Below are 18,305 nucleotides of genomic sequence, written 5' to 3'. Positions count from 1 at the left end.
TTTGTACCTGTTCCTGCCTCACTTTGCACTTCCGATATATTTCTATAATATATGTGGTAAATATTGGATTATTGTCGTTGATCTTACCCTCACTCCAGCCCTGCCTACATTCGTGCAGATCCAGTTACAATACATATTCATGCCTCATAGGAATCAGGTTACCATCTAACTCTACACGCCTGAATCTCATGTATTTCAGTGAGACATAAAAAGGTAAATCCCTTTAAGCGGCAATCCTACCAACTCTTGCCTAGAAGGAAGACCCATGTAACAAAATGGGCTTGCTTGTGTGTAGACAGGTGTGCTCGACACCCAAAAACATTGCAAGGGATTCAGTTCAGCGTATACATTTCTACTTCCCATTACTAACTTTTCTCCCGCCTGCTGCAAAAAAGATACATTCAGGGAGCAATCTTGAGTAATTTATGCAAATTATCATAGGCAAACATGTGCATTTTCTTTTTGCTCTCTGGACTGAACCCCCGATATTTTCGATCCTAGGCGACACTCCCACCCAGTGCTAACAATGCCAATTAAAACGTACCCGCCACCCTGCGGTCCTTATAAAACATAGCTTGCGCCCACGTGCTGTCTCCGTGCGGCTGCGCAGGGGGAGCCACGGCACGAGGATCCCCGTTGCAGAACCATTGGCCGACAGTAAAGGGGGCGTGGTCGTTCGGCGCCGCCGTGAACGCGCATGCGCCCCCTCAGCTCTTTTTGCCTTTCCCGAGGAGCAGCATGGGAAGCGCCTGCCTGCAGCCCTCAGGTGAGCGAGTGCGCATGCGCGCTGTCCCAGGGGTCGGGGGAGGGGCTCATCCCGAGTGAGCAAACGGCGGAGGGGTGCAGACCCCCCCATTTGTGGGGAAGGGAGAAGAGAGACGAGTTTCTTTCTTTCTTTTTCTCTTTCTTTCCATGCGCCCGCAGGGGTGCTGCCAGGTGGGAGGGGGCATTCCTGGGAATTATTTTGCCCCGGGGGGGCACACAAAAGAGGAAGAAAGGGTTGCCCTAAGGGGGGAGGGGGAGGGGGAGGGGGAGGGGTTATTTCTAAGATTTGGGGTGGGGGGCTCACCCTCGGAAATAGAGTGCATGGGGATTCCTCCTGGAGGCGCTTGTTCCCGCAAAGCGTAGGGAAGACTTTGTTTTGGGATCGGGGGGGGGGGTGCGCTCCTTCCCCTTCCGGGGGGGGGGAGAAAAAGAGGGGGTTTTTTGGGGGTGCCTTATGGGGGGGGCAAGGCTTAGGGGTAAGGCCTCAGCTCCCCCTGAATAGGGAGGGGAGTCGTTCCTTTCTTCCCTGGGTGTAGAAAGAGCCTTGGCTTTCCCTGCGGGGGCAGCTTGAGAATTTTGCAATGCAAACCTGAACATGTTTACTCGAAAGTAAGCCGCACTGAGGCATTTGGAGACCCCCAGGGTGTCTTATGCCTGGACAGAAAAAGCCCCGGAAGTCTCAGCCTGCATGGGACGTGCAGAACCATTTCTGCCCAAACGTGCTTAGGATTGTGCCTTTAATCTGATTTTGGGGGTGGGGTGTACGTGAGAGAGAGATTTTTTTCCCATGAGAAAATGCACTTCTTGCTTTTGCCACCCTGGGACATTCGTTCATAAGTCTTAACAACCCAACAAAGGTGGGACGAGGGCATACTGAATTTTAAAAAGTAGAAACCTTATTTTCATTAAAAATGTAGAAATCGTTCATTAAAAAACAAGCTGGGAAAGGATGCCCTCGTTCTCTTTCTTGCCCTTTCGCCTGCCCAAGGAATTAGATGCTTTATTGAAAGTTGAGGCCCCTGCAGTTAAAAAGTGGAAAATTAATTGGAGTTAAGCAAATCTTTGCCGGAGAGGTTGGCCTGCAGCTTTTGTTAGCTGGACTTTGCTGCAGTTGGTTCCTCCTTCCTTATTCTGACCTCAGAAATAGAGAATGTGCTGGAGTGGGAATAGCGTTCTGGCCCTCCAAATGCCCCATCGTACCCCCTTTGGCGTACGGGAAGATCATTACCTGCTATGTACCAATGCACAACATGCTTCAGCTAAGTGCCCTCCAGCTCCTTCGGACTCCAACTCCAATCAATCCCAGTTGGCATGGCCAGTGCTGGGAATGCTGGGAGTCCGAAACTTTGGAGGGCGATAGCTTGGCGGGGGCTGCCAAGAGTAGACCCTTAGCTCAGTGGGGTTTTTCCCTGAATGGATGTGCCATGCATCACGTGCTTCAGGCTGTGGCCCCAAGCACTGAAAGAGGCTGTGGGACTCGCGTCCTACTCGTGGGGCTCCTGTGGGCAGCCGGCGGCCCCCGTGTGACCGGAATGCTAGAGGAGGTTGCCCGCCCCCAACAGCGGTGCGTGTCTGTCCTTACAGTCCAACTGGATGGCTTTGGGGTGGTGCATTCGCCCCCAGCCCAGAACAACGGCCCCACAGAGGATGCTCGTCAGACACTTACGGTCCGCACATGGTGTCAGGATGGGCTTACCCACAGATGGGGTGCGGTGCCCCCAACAATCTGCGTTCTTTGGCCACTGAGCCAGTTCTTAAGTGGAGAACCATCAGCGAGAAGCGGTCCAGATCGAGTGCAACAGGTGCCACGTGGGCTTACCTTTCTGGGATCACCTGATTCCCAAGAAAAGGATAATTCTGGCTTTGACCTGCCTATGTTTCTTGTTCACCCTGGGAAAGCTGGGTTCCTGGTGGGACCCCACTGCTAGGATTTCCTTATTTTCCATTCTTTGTCCAATCCTCTCTGTCAAACTATGAATAGGGTATAGACAACTGTGACTCACTGTAAAACATTAAGTGGGAAAGAGTTGCCTGCTTTTGCCAAATCGAAGGAGTACCTGACACTTCCTGTCTGTTTCTTAGTGGCCCCACTTTGGTTATATAACTGCTGCCACTGAGCACCTGGAGTAGTTACTATAGGGAGTAGTAACATGGAGTCTGATCATGCGGTCTCAGGCATCTGGAGTTCTCAACGGCCTTGTGCCATCTTGAGGGTGATTTGGGGGGCCAAGGTGTGCTCCGTGGTTTAGGTGCTCAGCAATCCAGTGGTTAAGCCATGGCTTGTTCATGGGTCAAACTCTGGGCTGTCAAGCCCCTAAACAAACCAGTGGTTTGGACATCATGTGCCATGGTCCGTGAAAAGGTACATGCAGGAGAGGCGGGCGCCTTGCAGAGAGTCCCTCCTCATGCCTGGCAACACTGTTTTTAGCCAGTGAGTTGTAATTATGTGCAAGCAGATCCAGTGTCAGAACTGAAAATCTGAGTGGTTTTCTTTCGTGGAGCTAAATCATTTAGAGTTTATAATGTTGGAAGTCAAATGCACAGGTTAGTGTATGATGCTAATCACATTCCACGTCTGGTTTATGAAACGCTCAGCACCTCCGAGAACATCAGAGCGAGAACTAGGGACCGGGCCGGCTCGTTTATCTGCTGGCTACACGCCTGACTTTGCTGTTTGTTTGGCTTTCCCTTTTAGAATGAGAGAGTGGTGGGTTCAGGTGGGCCTCCTGGCTGTGCCGCTCGTTGCCGTTTACCTGCACATTCCGCCCCCCAAGCTGTCACCCGCTCTGCACTCATGGAGATCATCGGGGAGTTACTTTACATACAAGAAAAAGAACATCTTTTACAAAGGTTCTATCTCGTTTAAAAACATTCTGAAATGTCTACCCCACTTTTCTGTAAAATACCTGAGGCTGTTTGCGATAGAAGGGCTGCAAAAACTACATGGTGGTGAATGATAGAGTAACTAAAATCTGTAAAAAGGCAGCTGCAGTCAGATTTATAGAAACAACGATATTCTGTGGGTGCCTGTTGAAAAAGGCCCTGCCCATCCGAGCGTGAGCACCACCATCCCTGGCTCTTTTGGGATGTGGTTAGGAAAGGAAGGAAGGCTGACGAAAGTGTTAATGTCCCACTTGCAGCGAAAGGGGGCTTTGCCCCCAGCACAGCAAAGCGTCTGCGGGTCCCTCTTTCCTCCAGAGAAATGAGGGACAGCTGATACCGGTGGGGGGGGGGGGGGAACAAATGTGCTCCAGTTCCTAACTTTCGATAGCTTGACTTCTCGTGAGAGTTGGTGCATGAATGCATGTGGATATTATTATTATATATTTATACTGCCCATGGCCAAAGCTCTCTGGGCAGTTTGCAGCAACAACAACAATAGAATCATACACTCGGGGCACCCATCCCAGCTCTGACCAGGCCTGACCCTGCTTAGCTTCCAGGATGAGGCGGCATCAGGCACGTCACCCGTCCCTCCAGGTTCCGTCTCCAGTCAGCCACCCTCTTGGCTTAGCAGCCTCATACCGTACAGGTGTATTGTCCTGTCCAGGCTACACATGGCTACTCATTTCGGCTTATTGTACCAACTGGCAATTTGCTGTGTCTCGACAGGTGGGGTCACGGTTAGACTGTGGAGACCAGGCTTCAAGTCTCGATTTTGGGCTCTCAGCCTTGCCTACCTCACAGGGTTGTTGTAAGGATAAAATGGAGCACGGGAGATCTTGTACATTCCCTTAAGGTTTTTGGAGGAAGAGGCAGGGTAGAAATGCGGCAAATTAATACAAGTCCTTTTCGTGCACGGTCTTTCCTCTTGTCAGATTCCTCAGGTGCAGTCGGCAGCTCCGACATCGTGGTTCTCTTGCACGGCTTCCCGACGTCCAGTTATGATTGGTACAAGGTGAGGAAATGCGGATAAATGTTGTATTGGAGGTCAGCTGCAGAGACCTCCCGATGAACTGATGGGTGCTTTCCCCCTTTCTTCTTCCCTTCATGGCAGATTTGGGAAGGGCTGACTCAACGATTTCACCGAGTTATTGCCTTGGATTTTGTAGGATTTGGCTTCAGCGACAAACCAGTAAGCAAATCTCGAAAGAAACTGTGCTGCTTAGTTTCTCCTTTAAAAAAGAATGACAGCAAGAACAAACGGTGCAAACCTAAAGGGGGGAAATCCCAGTTCAAGCGCACAGTAGTGCAATTGCAGGGGTGTCAGACTTCTGGCCCGTAATGGATTTCTGGATTTGGCCTGCTTGGGCTCCAGTCCAGCCCCAGGGGTTCTGCAGGAGGTCACTGCCCCTTTCCGCTCCCTTCCCGATCGGCCAGTCCTTTGCCGGATTCCTGGCTTCTGCATCTCCCTTCTGAGAGACTGAGATGCTTCCGCTAAAGTTTCATTTCTGACTGAGCTTTAACCTAGGATCTGAAGATGGTTTTGGGTTTGCGTCCTTCCTTTTGACCTGTGACCCCACCCGCCCTCGGAATTGGCCCTTGGGCTCATGGCAAGCTTTGGTCGGCCCCGTTCGAGTCTGCCAAAAAGAGCACCTTGTGTGCCAACAGTCGGCGTGTTGAAGAGAGGGGCTTTGCCCGCCATGGCAAGTCACTGGACCGCCTTCATGGGGCTGGGGGGCATGCAGCTCAGAAGCACCCAGGCAGTGCGCTGCCGGTCGTATGAGCCGGGCGTCAATGGCTGTGCGGCCGAGGTCCCTCGGGGCTCTCACGCGGCTCTGTCCCCCTTTGCTCTCCATGCAGAGGCCTCACCAGTATTCCATCTTCGAACAAGCCAGCATCGTGGAAGGGCTGCTGAGCCACCTGGGCCTCTCGGACCAGCGTGTCAACCTCCTGTCACACGACTACGGGGACACCGTCGCGCAGGAGCTGCTTCACAGGTTACTGCAGGCCGCTGCCGCTCTGCCTTGTCTGTGGCACCCTCCGTCGCTTGCAGAAGCCCCGAGCCCTCCCACGCTTGTGCTGGACTTGGGGGGCGCGACGGTTTATGTTATCCTTCCCCAGCCTCGCAGCCTGCAGGTGTGCTAGCTCCCACGATGCTGCAGCGACACCGGGGGGCACAAGCGCTGAGAGGGCTGCTTTGCAGGTTCAAAGTCCGTGCCATTGCCTGCTATTTTATTTTATTTGGCTGCAGAGTTTGTAAGAGAACAGCCTTTATACGTTGTCTGGGCTGAGCTGTCTGTTTATTCCGAAGGGAGACTCGGAAAACTGGAGCCATATTCCCAGCTCATAGTGTCTTCGCATCTAGGTTTAAGACTAGTTGCTTGGCTGCTTTCCTGTCGTACTTTTCCTTCGCCTTTTCCACTCTCTCTCCTTCCCGGCTGAGCTATTGAGACGTTGGGCAGCTTTGAGGTGCAGCAAATCAATGGCCCTGACTTACTATCTGCCGGGATCATAAAAGTGATACGGGAATCTATATTTCGTATTGGCATATTTATGCAGCTGGGCCAGCTCTCTCCTTCACTGGTTCTCTGTCCAGACGTGGGCTGTTTCCGCATTTAAACCCACTTTGCCCTGTATTCCAGGGTGCTACAAGCAGAGCGCATCTCTGAAAAATGCTGGAAGGTCCAAAAGGCTGTTTGGTTTCTGAAGGGGGTGCAGGAGCTCACGTCCAGGGTGAGCTCTTGCACCCTGCATTTCCCAGATCGACACACCCGTTTCCTCCCCCACCATGAATTGTGGAACTTCCCCCCTATTCTAAAAGATGAGCTCGCCTCTTACCAGGTTCAGTGACTGGTTGTAAAAGCTGTAAGCTAAAATAGGCTAGAAATTTGGGACTCGCCCCCTTTTAACTTTGGCCTTTCCCTGTGGTCACCGCCCACCACCTGAGAGCACCTCGTAACCGCTTCTCTGAGCTTGGCCTTCGGGCTCAGAACCTCCCGATCAGAACCTGGGCAGGCCCAGCGAAGAGTGCAAAATCCCCCTTGGGGCCCCTCCTTCAGTGCAGATGGAAGGTTTGTTCAGCGGCCGCTGTTCTCTTTTCAGTGGCGGTTGGGCAGGTGCTCTCTCTGTGCTCCTTGGCTCCAGTATGTGGTGCCCATGGTCTGTTCAGCAGGAGGTGTGCTAGAAATCCCCCACCCATCACGTTGCAGTCCTCTCTGGGAAGGTCACCTCACAGCAGAAGAGGCCCTCCTGTTGGGAGCTCCCCACCTCCCTTCACCAGCTTCAGGCTAGTTTAACTCTGCCTTGTGGCGCTTTCTGTTCTCAGGTACGAACAGAATAAAACCGGGCACGTTCTCATCAATAGTTTGTGTCTCTCCAACGGAGGTAAGGAGTTCATGGCCGAGAGCTTTCGCACCGTTTCCCTTCAAAAATAAAAGCATCAGGCCTGAGAAGAGCTCTGCTGATCAGCCCCCGAAGTCCAGCACGGGGGGCTCAGCCACAAATGCTTAATGCATGTGCCAGGCCTTTGGGTTTCCCCCGCCTCAGTTGTAAGAGACTTAACAGCCACCCCTCAAGAAACCATGTCCGACGACCACCTGCCAGGTGCCCCCAGCACCTGGCCGCCCGATATGAGCTGCCCCCTGGATGGAGACTCCAGCCACCTGCCTTTGTGGAAGGTGCTGCAGACGGGCCTGGAGTGGTTTATTTCACTCGTTACGCGGAGAAAAGGAGGCCTGTTGCTGGCGAAAACTGCCTAGGGCTGCCTAGTCCAGAAGCCAGACTCCAGCGGGGCCAGGCAGGTGCTGCTGGAGGAACCCCCAAGCTCAGCGTGAAGGTAGCAGCGCTCTCCGCCGTGGCCCCCCGCGACGGGGGCTTGTGGGTCTCCTGCCCCTGAACAGAGGTTCCAGCCTCTCCCACTCCATGGGTGGGCCTCATCCCCTCCTGAAGCCCCCTTGCATATGGCAGTCACCTCTGCGCGTGTCAGTGGCTCCCATACATTAATGGTGCACCCTGTGAGTAAGAATCGCTCCTCGTCTGTCCTCTGCTTACTGCACATCGGTTTCATTTGGCGACCTCATGTCCTAATACCACATTTTCTGCAGCATGATTAATGGGCTAAATAGCCTTGTCTTGCACACCCCAGTTGCCTTTCCCAAAACCTACAGACCCTCAGACCTTTTCGGCTTTCTTTGTTGAGAGGTGCTCTGACTCTCTAAGCTGCTTGAAAGGCTGCCTTTATTTTGGCCGGGCCTGTCTTCTAGCTGCCAATTTTGGCTTTCCTTGGTCCTGGGAAGAAAGCCTCCTTGAACGGGGTCGTGCCGGGGTGGCCCATGCTCATCTGATGGTCGGCAGTGCTCCAGCCCAGAGATGTTTGGGGCTGAGCCTGGGACTTCTGGAGCACAAAACGTGTCCCCACTACTAGACTGTGACCCTCGCACTGTCAGGCTTGAGCATTCCTGCTCAGGCTTGGGGTGGGCCCCCCTGGATGCCGCTTGCTTTCGTGGCATGGAGAAGAATCGCGATGAAACTGTCACTCACGACTCCCCCTTCTTTGGAATCCCTTCCAGGTATTTTCCCAGAAACTCATCATCCAAGACTCATCCAGAAGGTGAGTGGTTTTCCTCTTGGAGAAATATCCTAAACATGCTGCAAGAAATGGATACCTAGTTTAGACACAGAAAAGGAGCCAGTGTTGAGATGAAGAAAACACATTAGGCAAATAAATGAAAAATGAGAGTTGAAGGTGCATTGAAAAGCTTCCCCTGTATGTAAGTATCTTTTTAATTGTGTATTCAGGGGTGGGCAGAAGATGGCTCTAGATCTATCGGTGGATGATCCAAATCAAAGATTTTGGCTCCCAATAGTTCAAAAGTAGCAGCAGCAAGATCCCCCCTTCCCCACAAAAAGAAAGTATACTTTTGAAATAAATAAAGCTTGGAGTGATTAGTTGTGTGTTTCTGTGTGGCTGTGGCTGTGACCTCTGTTCAAGTCTGCTACCAAAGTGAGTCTTGGGCTCAATATCATTTCGTTCTAAGTGTGCGTGTTTTGTCTCTGACTCCAGTTAGTGGATTTTGGGAATTCTGCTTAGATGCCTGAAATCTGCCCACCTTTCGTGTATTTACCTGTTAGGGGGTGTTTGCGTCTTGGGCCTTCCTTGCACGCAGTCTTGGGAGACCTGGAGTCACGTGCAGCCCAGCCTTTAGAAGGCAGGCAGTTAAGACAACACTCTCAAGCTGGTGGAGGAAATGCTGAACTGCAGCTGCTGAGAGAAGCTGAAATCAGGATATCACACCGTCAAGCAGCTGAAGTTCCTATCCAACTTTGTTTCCCATAGAACTCATCTCTGCATCCTTCTCTCCCTTCTCCGGCAAATTGCAGCAGGTCCTAAACAAGTCATCTCTCCCTTTCTTTTCGTTAGATTCTCAAGGACGGGGGGCTGCTCTCGCCCATTATTACCAGACTGTCAAATTACTTCTTCTTTGCCAGAGGGTGAGTGCCATTCTGAATGCTCGGGCCGTTCCGGAACTGGGGGCTTCCGATGGTATTACAGCTTTTCCTGAGCTGAGGAAAAGGAAGCGCATTTGAACGGCACAAGATGCAGTCCAGTTTTGAGCGTCCATTTAACACTAGCCTTGTGGAATCTTCCAGGCTTGCCACGGTCTTTGGCCCGTACACTCAGCCCTCAGAGGCGGAATACTGGGACATGTGGACAGCAGTCCGAGCGAATGACGGAAACCTGGTGATCGACAGGTGAGGTTCCCCGAATGAGAAACGTCAGGATAACGGATGTTTTGGGAACCGCTTCTTGCTCACCGTTGAAGAGCTGAGCAAGCTGCATGCAAGGAGCGGTCATTAAACCCCGTGAAAGCGCCTTGGGGTTGCATCCAGCGTTAGTCTGACACAAGTGCCATTCATTTCAGTGGATCAACTCTAAGCAGGCGCAACATTGGACGCAGCCACTGCCCTCTGGGGCGGAAATCATTTCCTTTTTGCCTAAAGAACACCTCGAGAGCCACACGGTGGCAGGCGCTTGTTTCTTGGGCTTCTGTTTTCAAGAGGAGGGTTCTCATGGGGACAGGGACGGATCACTGGGATGGGCTGTGTGTGAGGTTGCCTTCGAAGGCCACAGCTGTGCAAAGTCAGCCACCTGGCTGATACCTGCACCGGGCTTGGGTCCTGTGAACACTGATTCTGTTCCACTTGTGCTGGCAACCTGTAAGTTTCAAATTACTGGTTTTGACCTATAAAGCTTTTCATGGCTTGGGACCACAAGACCAAATGGAGGGCCTTTCCGGGTTTGAATCTGCCTGGGCCACATGCTCATCATTAGTCAGCCTTGCTCAAAAGGCAGAAGCACCCAAGCACAGAGGTGCATCTGGCTTTTAAAGGCATTTTTATTTATCTGTGACAAGTTATCTTATGATACATACATTGAGAGAGAGCAGTTTTCCACATTCTGATGCTTTTAGGTGCTACTTTTCCTTGACTGGCGGTGCGTCCTCCTTCCTTAATCAATCAGCTAGGCCTCGCGGAGTCAGTTACTCCATGTGACCGAATCCTGGGGTTTCTAGGCTGGTGCTGCCATTCAGCCAGTTGTGCAGTTGATGCCCTTCTCACTCAGCCATCTTGAGGGAAACACAGCATGTACTGTTACGTGTGCCATCTGAGCGCTGGAAGAGCTTTGCATATTCCAGGCCGTGACTCGGCCTTTCTGTAGCTGAAGGTCCTCCTTTCACTGCAGCGAAGGGGATCTGGCACCCGGGTTATCCTGTTTCAGCGATCGAGCTTTGCTTTCCGATGGTGGCGGCAAATGAGCAGTTCTGCGGGGTCGTGTTACTCTTGTCTGGAATAACCCCGTGTTGAGTTCAGGGAAGGAACTGGATGAAAAGCTGGTCTTGGTGCAACGCAAGAGAGGTTCTTGGAGGGCCGCTCGCAAGAATGCACTGAGCATCTCGGTTGAGCCTTGGCTCCCCACCTCTTGCAAGCGTGCTTTTTCAGGATCCTCTGACCTGCTTTTTTCGCTTACCTGATGCCAAAACTGTGCACGTCACACACTCTGGCCGTCTCTTGGTGCGGCTTTTAGGCCCTAATCCAGCCCCTGGGCTCTTCAAGTAGGGCTGTGAAAGAAAGACCCCGGCCCAGCAAGCTGCTGCCTGTCGGTGTAACTGCCGAGATCAGTGAGCCTGGGGTCTTTCCCTGCATCAGGCCAACCCCATGTTCCGTTTCGCTCATGCCTGTCATGAGCGCATGGGAAATGGGAGCGCATGGGAAATGCATGGGAAATGCGCCTCTCCTACCCACAGTGGAAGACATGAGAGCCCGGTGCGACTCTTTCGGGTTCGCCATGGAGCCAGGCAGTTGTGGAGATGCTCCGCCTTCATGGTTGCGGCCCGACTTGCCGTGGAGGCGTCCCTGTCCCAGCTCATGGCCAGAGATGCTTTACTTCTAGGCGACAGTTCCCCCACCTGCGCAGCTAGGTGTGGCTTGCGCTTAGCATCACCAGCGTGGTGCTGTCCGGACGTTTGGCTCCCACCTGCATAGCCAGCGGTCAAGGATGGAGCCGCAGGTCCAAATGTCCAGAGGGAGCCAGGCTGGGGGAAGGCTGCTGTATGACATGGCCAGACGCTCACCCCGCAAGGCAAACGTTGAGCAGTGCCGGCTGTGTGTGTGTGTACCTGGCCACAGGCTTTCCCGGAGGCGATTCCTGGACAAGGTGAGGCTGGGAGCTTGTGGCTTTTGCTCTGGGCTCTGGCTTGGTTTTTACAGATGAACTTTGTTCCGCAGCATTTTACAGTTCATCAACCAGCGGCAGCAGCACAGGGAGCGCTGGGTTGGAGCTCTCGCATCTACCTCTGTCCCCTGTGAGTAGGACACGGGTGCTTTTCCCGTTCGCCTGTGCCGGGCTACGGCTGCGTTGCTGGGTGCCGGAAGGGCCTGCATGTGCCGCTGGGTGGGCAGGTGCTCTCACCTGCGGGGACAGATTTGGAACCTGGGCCGGGGGTGGGGGGCGGTGAGGAGTCTCCGCTTCAGCAGCCCAGCTGTCAAACCTGTGCCTTCCTCCCTTGCAGTGCATCTGATCTATGGCCCTCTGGACCCTGTGAATCCGTACCCGGAGTTTCTTCAGCTCTACAGGTGAGCTTGCTGCAGCCGTAAGGTTGCCAAACAATGTCTCGGGGCCTTACCTGGAAGACGTATTCTGTCTCTCCCTCGGCTCGGAAGCCAAAGGGAGCCCGAATTGAAGCCGCGAGGACCTCTAAGCAAACGCCACAGTGGCTGTCGCCCACCTGTCTATCCCACCCCGCCAGGCTCCTTGTTCAACACCTTCGTGAGGCAGAGATGTAGCAGGTGCGGCTCCCGCCTTCAGGGCCCTGTGCGCTGGGCAAAGCAGCTCCTCTTGCTTGCTTGCAGTAAAAGCGTGGCCACTTCATTGCAAGGCAAGTGTAGGAGCAGAGGAGACCTTTTCCAAAGCCCTGCGTTCCATGGCTAATGCGGGGCAGAGATGTCACCTGGTTCAGGGGCGTCCGTGACAAAGAAAGCCACCTAAATACGTCGGCCACCTCTTTGGGCGATGGTCAGATGGACTGGCGCTTTTGCCCTTCCGTGTGTGGCCGCTGCCTTGCCCCTTTAGGGAGAGCCACGTTGCAAGGGATCTGCTCTTTCCAGGACAACCCACTTCCTCGTAGATCTTTCTGTCCCCATATAGACTACTGTGAATGGCAAGCAAAGGGGGGGGGGCACGGTGCACCAAGAGGCTTCCAGAAGACAGTCTGAAAGTGCTGGAGGTCCAGGGGACAATTTCAGAGGGACAAGTTGGTCTGCAGTTTCCCCAGTGGGATGCTTTAATTTTGAGCATACCGTGTGTGCGTGCGTGCGTGCGTGCGTGCGTGCGTGCGTGCGTGCGTGCGTGCGTGTGTGTGTGTGTGTGTTTTGGAGAGTCTGATATTCTGGGCTGCCTGTTGTATGTCGGGCATATAAGATGACCCCCAAGTTTTGCTTTGCTTTTTTTGGTTTTCCGGGGTCATCTTATGCGCTGGCATAATGGTAACCCACAGAAAGGAATAGTACTTAAATTGAGTTAAGTTTGGACGCAGCCCTTTCCTTCGCCTTGCTCCTGCTGTGCTCTTTCCTCACAGCAAGCAAATGCACAGTACTCTACCCACAGTCTAAAGCAGTTCAGGAAGGACTATACCATATGCAATTCCCCATTTAAGTAGGAGGGGCGTCCTCTTAGAAGGGCATCTTCCTTAGAATGGTGCTGTGCCTGTGCCGCCCAGCACATGGGTGGAGAAGCTGTCTTCCTGACCCAGATGAGCTGTGGCCCCCCGAGGCGGCAGGAGAGCAGGTTCGTGGCGCCGCTCGCTTTTAGGGGCAAGGGCACTGTGCGCTGCTCCGTGGTTGTGGGGTCCTGAGAGCACCCGCTGTCTTCCCGCAGGCAAGTGCTCCCCATGTCAACTGTGTCTGTGCTCGACGACCACATCAGCCACTACCCGCAGCTGGAGGACCCCCTGGGTTTCCTGAACGCCTACTTGAGCTTCATCAACTCATTCTGAGGCACACGTGCTCCTCACACGAGGGGCTCGGCCGCTGCCAGAGCTGTTCTGTGCAGGGAGTCGGAGGCCGCCGCCGCGACTGCCTCGCCGAACGACAGTCCTGGCCCATGGCACTCTCATGTGGGGACAGACTGACCCATGCGAATGAGCATGGGGGGGGACGGGGCCAACGACAAATGTGAAGAATAAAGAGCACTTGTCTCTCCCCCCCGCCGCAATGTGGACACCCGAAGCAGCCTCCGAAGCATGCAGAGCTGCGCCCGCTGCTTGCCGGCTCCTGCTGGCGCGACAGACTCGCCGACATCCAGTGAGGGGGGAAAGGGCCGCGTGAAATACTGCAGCTTGTTCAGGCAGCTACTACAGAATGTCTTTTATTCATCACACCAGTTAAAACAGGCACCGATGCTGGAGACGGCCCCCGTTTATTTTCTGCTAATAAAAGTCAATTCAAGAAAAGCTGAGCTCTTGAAAAAACGAGAGACCACCCTCTACCCACCGCCCCGGCTCTACTGGCAGCACAGAGACGATAATTTATACAGGAATGTAGACGAGGAACGGGGGCTTTGGGTGGGGGCCACAGCCCAGCTCCCGGGGCATGGAGGAGAAGCCAGGGTGACTGCCATCCCGTTAATCGCGAGAATCCACCGACCGAGCCGGGGGGTGGGGGGCACGAACATGCAGCGCTTTAGACCCTCCGAGTGCCTTCCGGGAGAGCAATGAGCCGAGCGGCTTCCAGCCTGACGGGTTACGGCTTAGCCAACTGAAGCCAAGATGACGTCCACTGGCGTTTCTGCGATGCTGCGGACGGTCACCTGCATGGTCACGCCGTCTCCCAGGGCAAGCTTGGCCCTCACCAACACGTCCAGGCCGCCTCTGAACACACCTGGGAGCAAGCGAGGGCGTCACTGCTGCCGTCAGCGCACGAAGCCCCCCGCCCACGGCACTCGTGGCCAACGACACAGTGGCCGCTTCTGGGCAAGGCACAAGGGACACCGTGGGGCGGATCGGAGCAACGGCATGCGCAGCCAGAGCGCCGGGGGCGAGTGGGGGAGCGGCAGGCAGCTGCACGGGATGCTGCTGGTAACACAGGGAACCATCCAGGTGCTCGGAGCGATCGTGGCACGGGGAGCAGGGGAAAGGCGCTGATTCGGGCACTGTTGAAACGGTACAAGGGCTGCCCAGGTGTTCTAGTGAGCAGTTTCTAAGCCTTCCTCCCACCTTTAGCGAGAGCCACTTCTCTGCCCGCTGCGGTCGAAGACAGCCATTGGCTTAAGCTGGATAGGGAAGAGCCTGGCCTTTAGTCATAACTGGGGGAGGGAAGGCATCACCCAGCTGAAGAGCGCCGGGGGCAAACCAGGAGTAGCAGATGCTCTTGCCTCCAGCTCCACCCTGCGCCTCCCCTCTGATAAAGGAGCTCCCACCACGTTCCCAGGCCAGGAGTTTGGGGGTCAAGTCCAGCTTTTGTCATGATTCCCTCTCTGGGGCACAGGGAAGCTCAAATATCAGCACTGAGCGGTCTCTGTGACCGAGTCTTACCAGCCAGGTAGAGGGTGTGCGAATTCTTGTTCTCCGGCACCTTATCTGTTCTCTCGCATGGGTGCATGCCCAGAAACTTCACGATGTTGTTGACGGCGTCTGCATTGGAAGCATTGCAAGAAAAGCTGGGGTGAGCACCAGGGCATGGCCAGACGCAGAGCGGCCAAAAGGACAGGACAGCGACGACGAGACCGGCGCCTTGTTCAGTCTGGGTTGCCTCCGATAAGGAGATCCGATCCTCCATTTTAGCCCTTTAGCTAAAATGGAGAGTTTTAGCCCTTTAGTTAAAAGGGTTAAACTTTCTTCTGTATTTCCCCTCTCTCTTAGGTGCCTAAATACATCAGTGCTTAGAGTTCCAGTTAGAAAATCTTAACCCCAAAACTTAGAGGAGACTTGGGAGCGTGACGGTATTTCTCAGAACTAGTTTAATGTGCACGTGTGCGGCTCGTCTCCGCTGGCACTCGAGCCAGCTAAAAAAGCGGGCAGTCCCTCACCGTCCAGGGTCTTGATGGTGCTGAGGGCAAAGGTCTCCTCTTTCTCGTAATCATCCCCCACTTCCTCCCAGGCCGCTGCGAAGTTGGGCTTCAGCACCTTCTGGATGTGGTCAGAGAGGGTCAGCTCCAGGTCTTCCAGCTGGAAGGGAAAGCTGCATCAGCACCCGGGTCCATGGTTGGCCTGCAGAGGGAGGCGGCACACCTGAGCGGCGGCATGCCAACCCACCTGCAGGGCACGGGACAGGCATTGGCAGGCCCCGGCCAGTGGGGCGCCAGGGGCCCCAGCAGCCCCGGAAAGAACTCTCAGCCCTATGTGCCTGCCCTCTCCCTTGTGCTCCACGTAGGTTCTACTCCAAGGGGAAAGGGAGGGCTCCTCCTCCCACTGCTTGCCCCCCCAACCTGTTCACCGGCCAGGCAGGGGTGCTCTGTTCTTAGCACACTCCTCGGAGCCTAGCCCAGGTTCTGCCCCGCTCTGCTCGCGAGCGTGCCTCTCAGGCCGGAGCGGGGCCAGACGGGCAGCTGCCCGCACACACTGGCCAGGCAGCTCTCTTGCCGGGGGCCTCCTGCCCTGAAGCGCCCCAGGTGTGGCAAGCGGAACCCCTGTCCCTTAGCGTGCTTTCTGGGGAGCAAACTTGGCACCCTGAGACCCCACAGCCGGGCTCAAGTGAGTGGCAAGCAAGGGCGGGAACCTCCCAGGAACCAGCCTGCAGCTGAAACGGTTCCTGTATCGCTTCTCGTCTCATGAAAGGCGAGGTTTCCAACAGTCCCTTATGCAGTTGCTCCGCACGGTGACAGACTGGGGCCTGCCCTCCCCGAGCCCCGTGCCGGGCTTACCACATACTCGTCCCCGTAGCCGTCGTCGTCCGGCACGCCGGTGTTGGGGTCGCAGTCTCGGACGGTGAACTTCATGGTGCAGCTGAACGTGCAAGCGACTGTGGTGGGAAGAACGGGCATGAAGCACCCCATTAGGAGGGAGCTGAGCTGAGCGGCCCATGTGGGACCCACCCCACTGCGCAGGCAGGCGGGTGAAACGACAGCCGCCACACAGCGCGGAGGACGGCTGTGGAACCAGCTGCAAGCAGGAGAGGCAACGGACCGGCGTGCTGCGCAGTCGCTGGGTGAGCGAGGCACAGAGGGACACGTGGCCCCCGCGCTCAAGCACGGATCGCCGCGCCTCTCGCCGACTGGGAAAGCTCCTTGGCTGCCCTCAGCCGTCCCCGCACAGCAAGAGACTCCGCGAGGGGGGCGGCCGCCCCATGCATGCCCCAGCCAGCGACCGTGCCGGGCGCAGTCTCCAGCGACGGTCGCCCACGTGCTGGCAGCCTTTGCTCGGGTGCCCGGGAGGCATCGCGCACGGCACTGCCTTTGAAAACGGCCCGGAAACGTCCGCTGGTCGACACGAGGCCAGCGAGGTCGGGAAGGGCGACCAGAAGATGGGATCGGAGTACGCCAGCGCTCTGGGATCTGCCGCGGCTGCCGGGCCCCCATGGAAGTGCTGCGCAGGGTACCTGCAGACCCACTTCCTTCCATATCTACCCTTCCCAGACCCCAAGATCATCACTGGGGGCCCTTCCGCCAAGGTGGACGCTGCCGGCGAGGGGGCCTTTTCAGTGGCGGCCCCCTGCTGGGGAGCGCCTTCCCGAAAGAAGTCCGCCTGGGGCCAGGGGAATTCTGGGTTTCGATCTTGGAAGGGCTGCTGGCTTCCATCTTGCTCCTTTCCTGGCTTTTACTCTATTTTGAATGTACCTGCTTCAACCCTCATGTCTTCCTATCGTGTGGCCGTTTCCCATTTTACGCTGCTTCTGCGAACGCCACGGAGGGGGCGCCTGGCAGGCAGGCAGGCCGGAGAGGCAATGCAACAAGCACGGCCAGTGAAGGCACGCCTGGCCCAAGGTGCCTGGAGCAGCTGCCGCGTGAGCAGGCCGGAGCGGCCCCAGCGGAGAGAAGCCGGTGGCCGAGCAGTGCTGCAGGGGGCAGAGCGCCTGCGTGTCCCGGCCGGCCCACCCTGCTCCAGTCCAGAGAGCCGCCGAGACACGCGCTTGGGCGCCTCTGACTTCCTGCCAGTCCTTTACAACGCCACACGACTCGTAGCCACTTCCCGCCATAACAGGAAAGCAGGAGAGGGAGCACGTGAGCCACGGGACAGTGGGCGCCCTGCGCTCCCCCGGCTCCCCGGTGTCCCTGGGGCCCGCTCCGAGGGCTTCCCCGAGCGGCTGTGGGGGAGGAAGCCGGTCCCACCCACCAGTACCTGCGGTGGGGTCGTCCAGGGGCAGCCGGACCAAGGTGTAGCACATGCCGGGCTGGTTGTAGGCCAGGCTGGGGGCTGGGATGCAGCGCAGCACGTCGAACGCTTCCGAGGGCTCCATCTGCACGGTCACCTTTTCCAGCAGCTGGTCGTTGAGGGTGTTTGTGCAATCAAACTAGGAGAGGGCGCACAGGAAGGCACTCCAGGTGTTCTTGGTGGCCTGGCTCTCCAGCCCGCCCTTCCCTTCAGGACTCGGGCAGGACGAGCTGCGCTTTCAAGGGCAATAACCGCCCCTCCCTCGTCCCACCCAGATACCAACGGAAGGAAAACCCCGGCTAAAAATCTACCCCGGCTGCCCGAAAGCCAGTGGCTGCCCGGCTTCTGCATCACGCAGAGCACGGCTGCCAGAGGAGCACGAAAGCGGCTGTGCGAACGTGCTCCTGCAGGCCAGGAGACCCGAGTGCTCGAGTCGGCCAGGCGAGAGCGGTGGCTCAGAGGGCCGGGGCCCAGGGGCTGGCACGGCCGGCTGTCAGCAGGCGGGGAGACCGAACCCTCTGGGTCCTTCCGCAAGGGCTCCCTGGCGAGCAGGCTCCGTTCCGTGTGCCGCGTGCCACTGCCGTCGCAGACAGCAGGTCATCTGTGCCTGCCCCCTTCACGCTTCAGCCGTGCAAGAAGAGGGCATGTGGGCGAGCGCCTCTGCGGCTGGAACATGCCGAGCGCCGACTGACCAGGGTCGCCCGCGACTGCACGTGGTCACACTCCCTTCACGCCGGCATCCACCCCTCAGGGCGGTTTCCGGTTTTGCTGACCTTCGCAGCTCCCTGGCCTGGC

The 18,305-nt window shown here is 56.0% G+C and overlaps 2 protein-coding genes across 4 annotated transcripts in view; one reads left to right on the top strand and one right to left on the bottom strand.

Moving 5' to 3' along the window:
* The first annotated feature begins 717 nt into the window (after window positions 1-717).
* On the top strand, window positions 718-13,655 carry MEST. The gene is made up of 12 exons (XM_044429062.1): window positions 718-766; window positions 3,461-3,615; window positions 4,584-4,663; window positions 4,763-4,840; window positions 5,509-5,645; window positions 6,974-7,032; window positions 8,217-8,257; window positions 9,068-9,138; window positions 9,298-9,399; window positions 11,434-11,510; window positions 11,718-11,781; window positions 13,082-13,655. The coding sequence occupies exons 2-12, from the start codon at window positions 3,462-3,464 to the stop codon at window positions 13,197-13,199; spliced, it is 981 nt and encodes a 326-aa protein (XP_044284997.1). The 5' UTR covers window positions 718-766; window position 3,461; the 3' UTR covers window positions 13,200-13,655.
* Window positions 13,555-18,305, bottom strand: part of COPG2 (COPI coat complex subunit gamma 2) — a 25,377-nt gene continuing 20,626 nt past the window's right edge. For all 3 annotated transcript variants that reach the window (XM_044429016.1, XM_044429027.1, XM_044429036.1), the window contains 5 exons: window positions 17,478-17,649; window positions 16,064-16,161; window positions 15,230-15,368; window positions 14,736-14,834; window positions 13,555-14,082 (listed from right to left, as the gene is read on the bottom strand). In XM_044429016.1, the coding sequence (XP_044284951.1) occupies window positions 13,952-14,082; window positions 14,736-14,834; window positions 15,230-15,368; window positions 16,064-16,161; window positions 17,478-17,649 (639 nt within the window). In that variant the 3' untranslated portion in view covers window positions 13,555-13,951. The remainder of the gene's footprint in view (window positions 14,083-14,735; window positions 14,835-15,229; window positions 15,369-16,063; window positions 16,162-17,477; window positions 17,650-18,305) is intronic.

This window comes from Varanus komodoensis, unplaced genomic scaffold (assembly GCF_004798865.1).
Source record: "Varanus komodoensis strain SLA01 unplaced genomic scaffold, ASM479886v1 scaffold1, whole genome shotgun sequence".
NCBI lineage: Eukaryota > Metazoa > Chordata > Lepidosauria > Squamata > Varanidae > Varanus > Varanus komodoensis.
Note: the sequence above shows the minus strand (reverse complement) of the source record. Positions and strands in the feature narration are given on the sequence as shown.

Excerpts from the sequence above, each read along its gene's own strand:
- MEST (XM_044429062.1), top strand. The coding sequence starts at position 3,462 with ATGAGAGAGTGGTGGGTTCAGGTGGGCCTCCTGGCTGTGCCGCTCGTT. Across the intron at positions 8,258-9,067 it reads ATCCAAGACTCATCCAGAAG|ATTCTCAAGGACGGGGGGCT; the intron begins GTGAGTGGTTTT and ends TCTTTTCGTTAG. Across the intron at positions 11,511-11,717 it reads CGCATCTACCTCTGTCCCCT|TGCATCTGATCTATGGCCCT; the intron begins GTGAGTAGGACA and ends CCTCCCTTGCAG.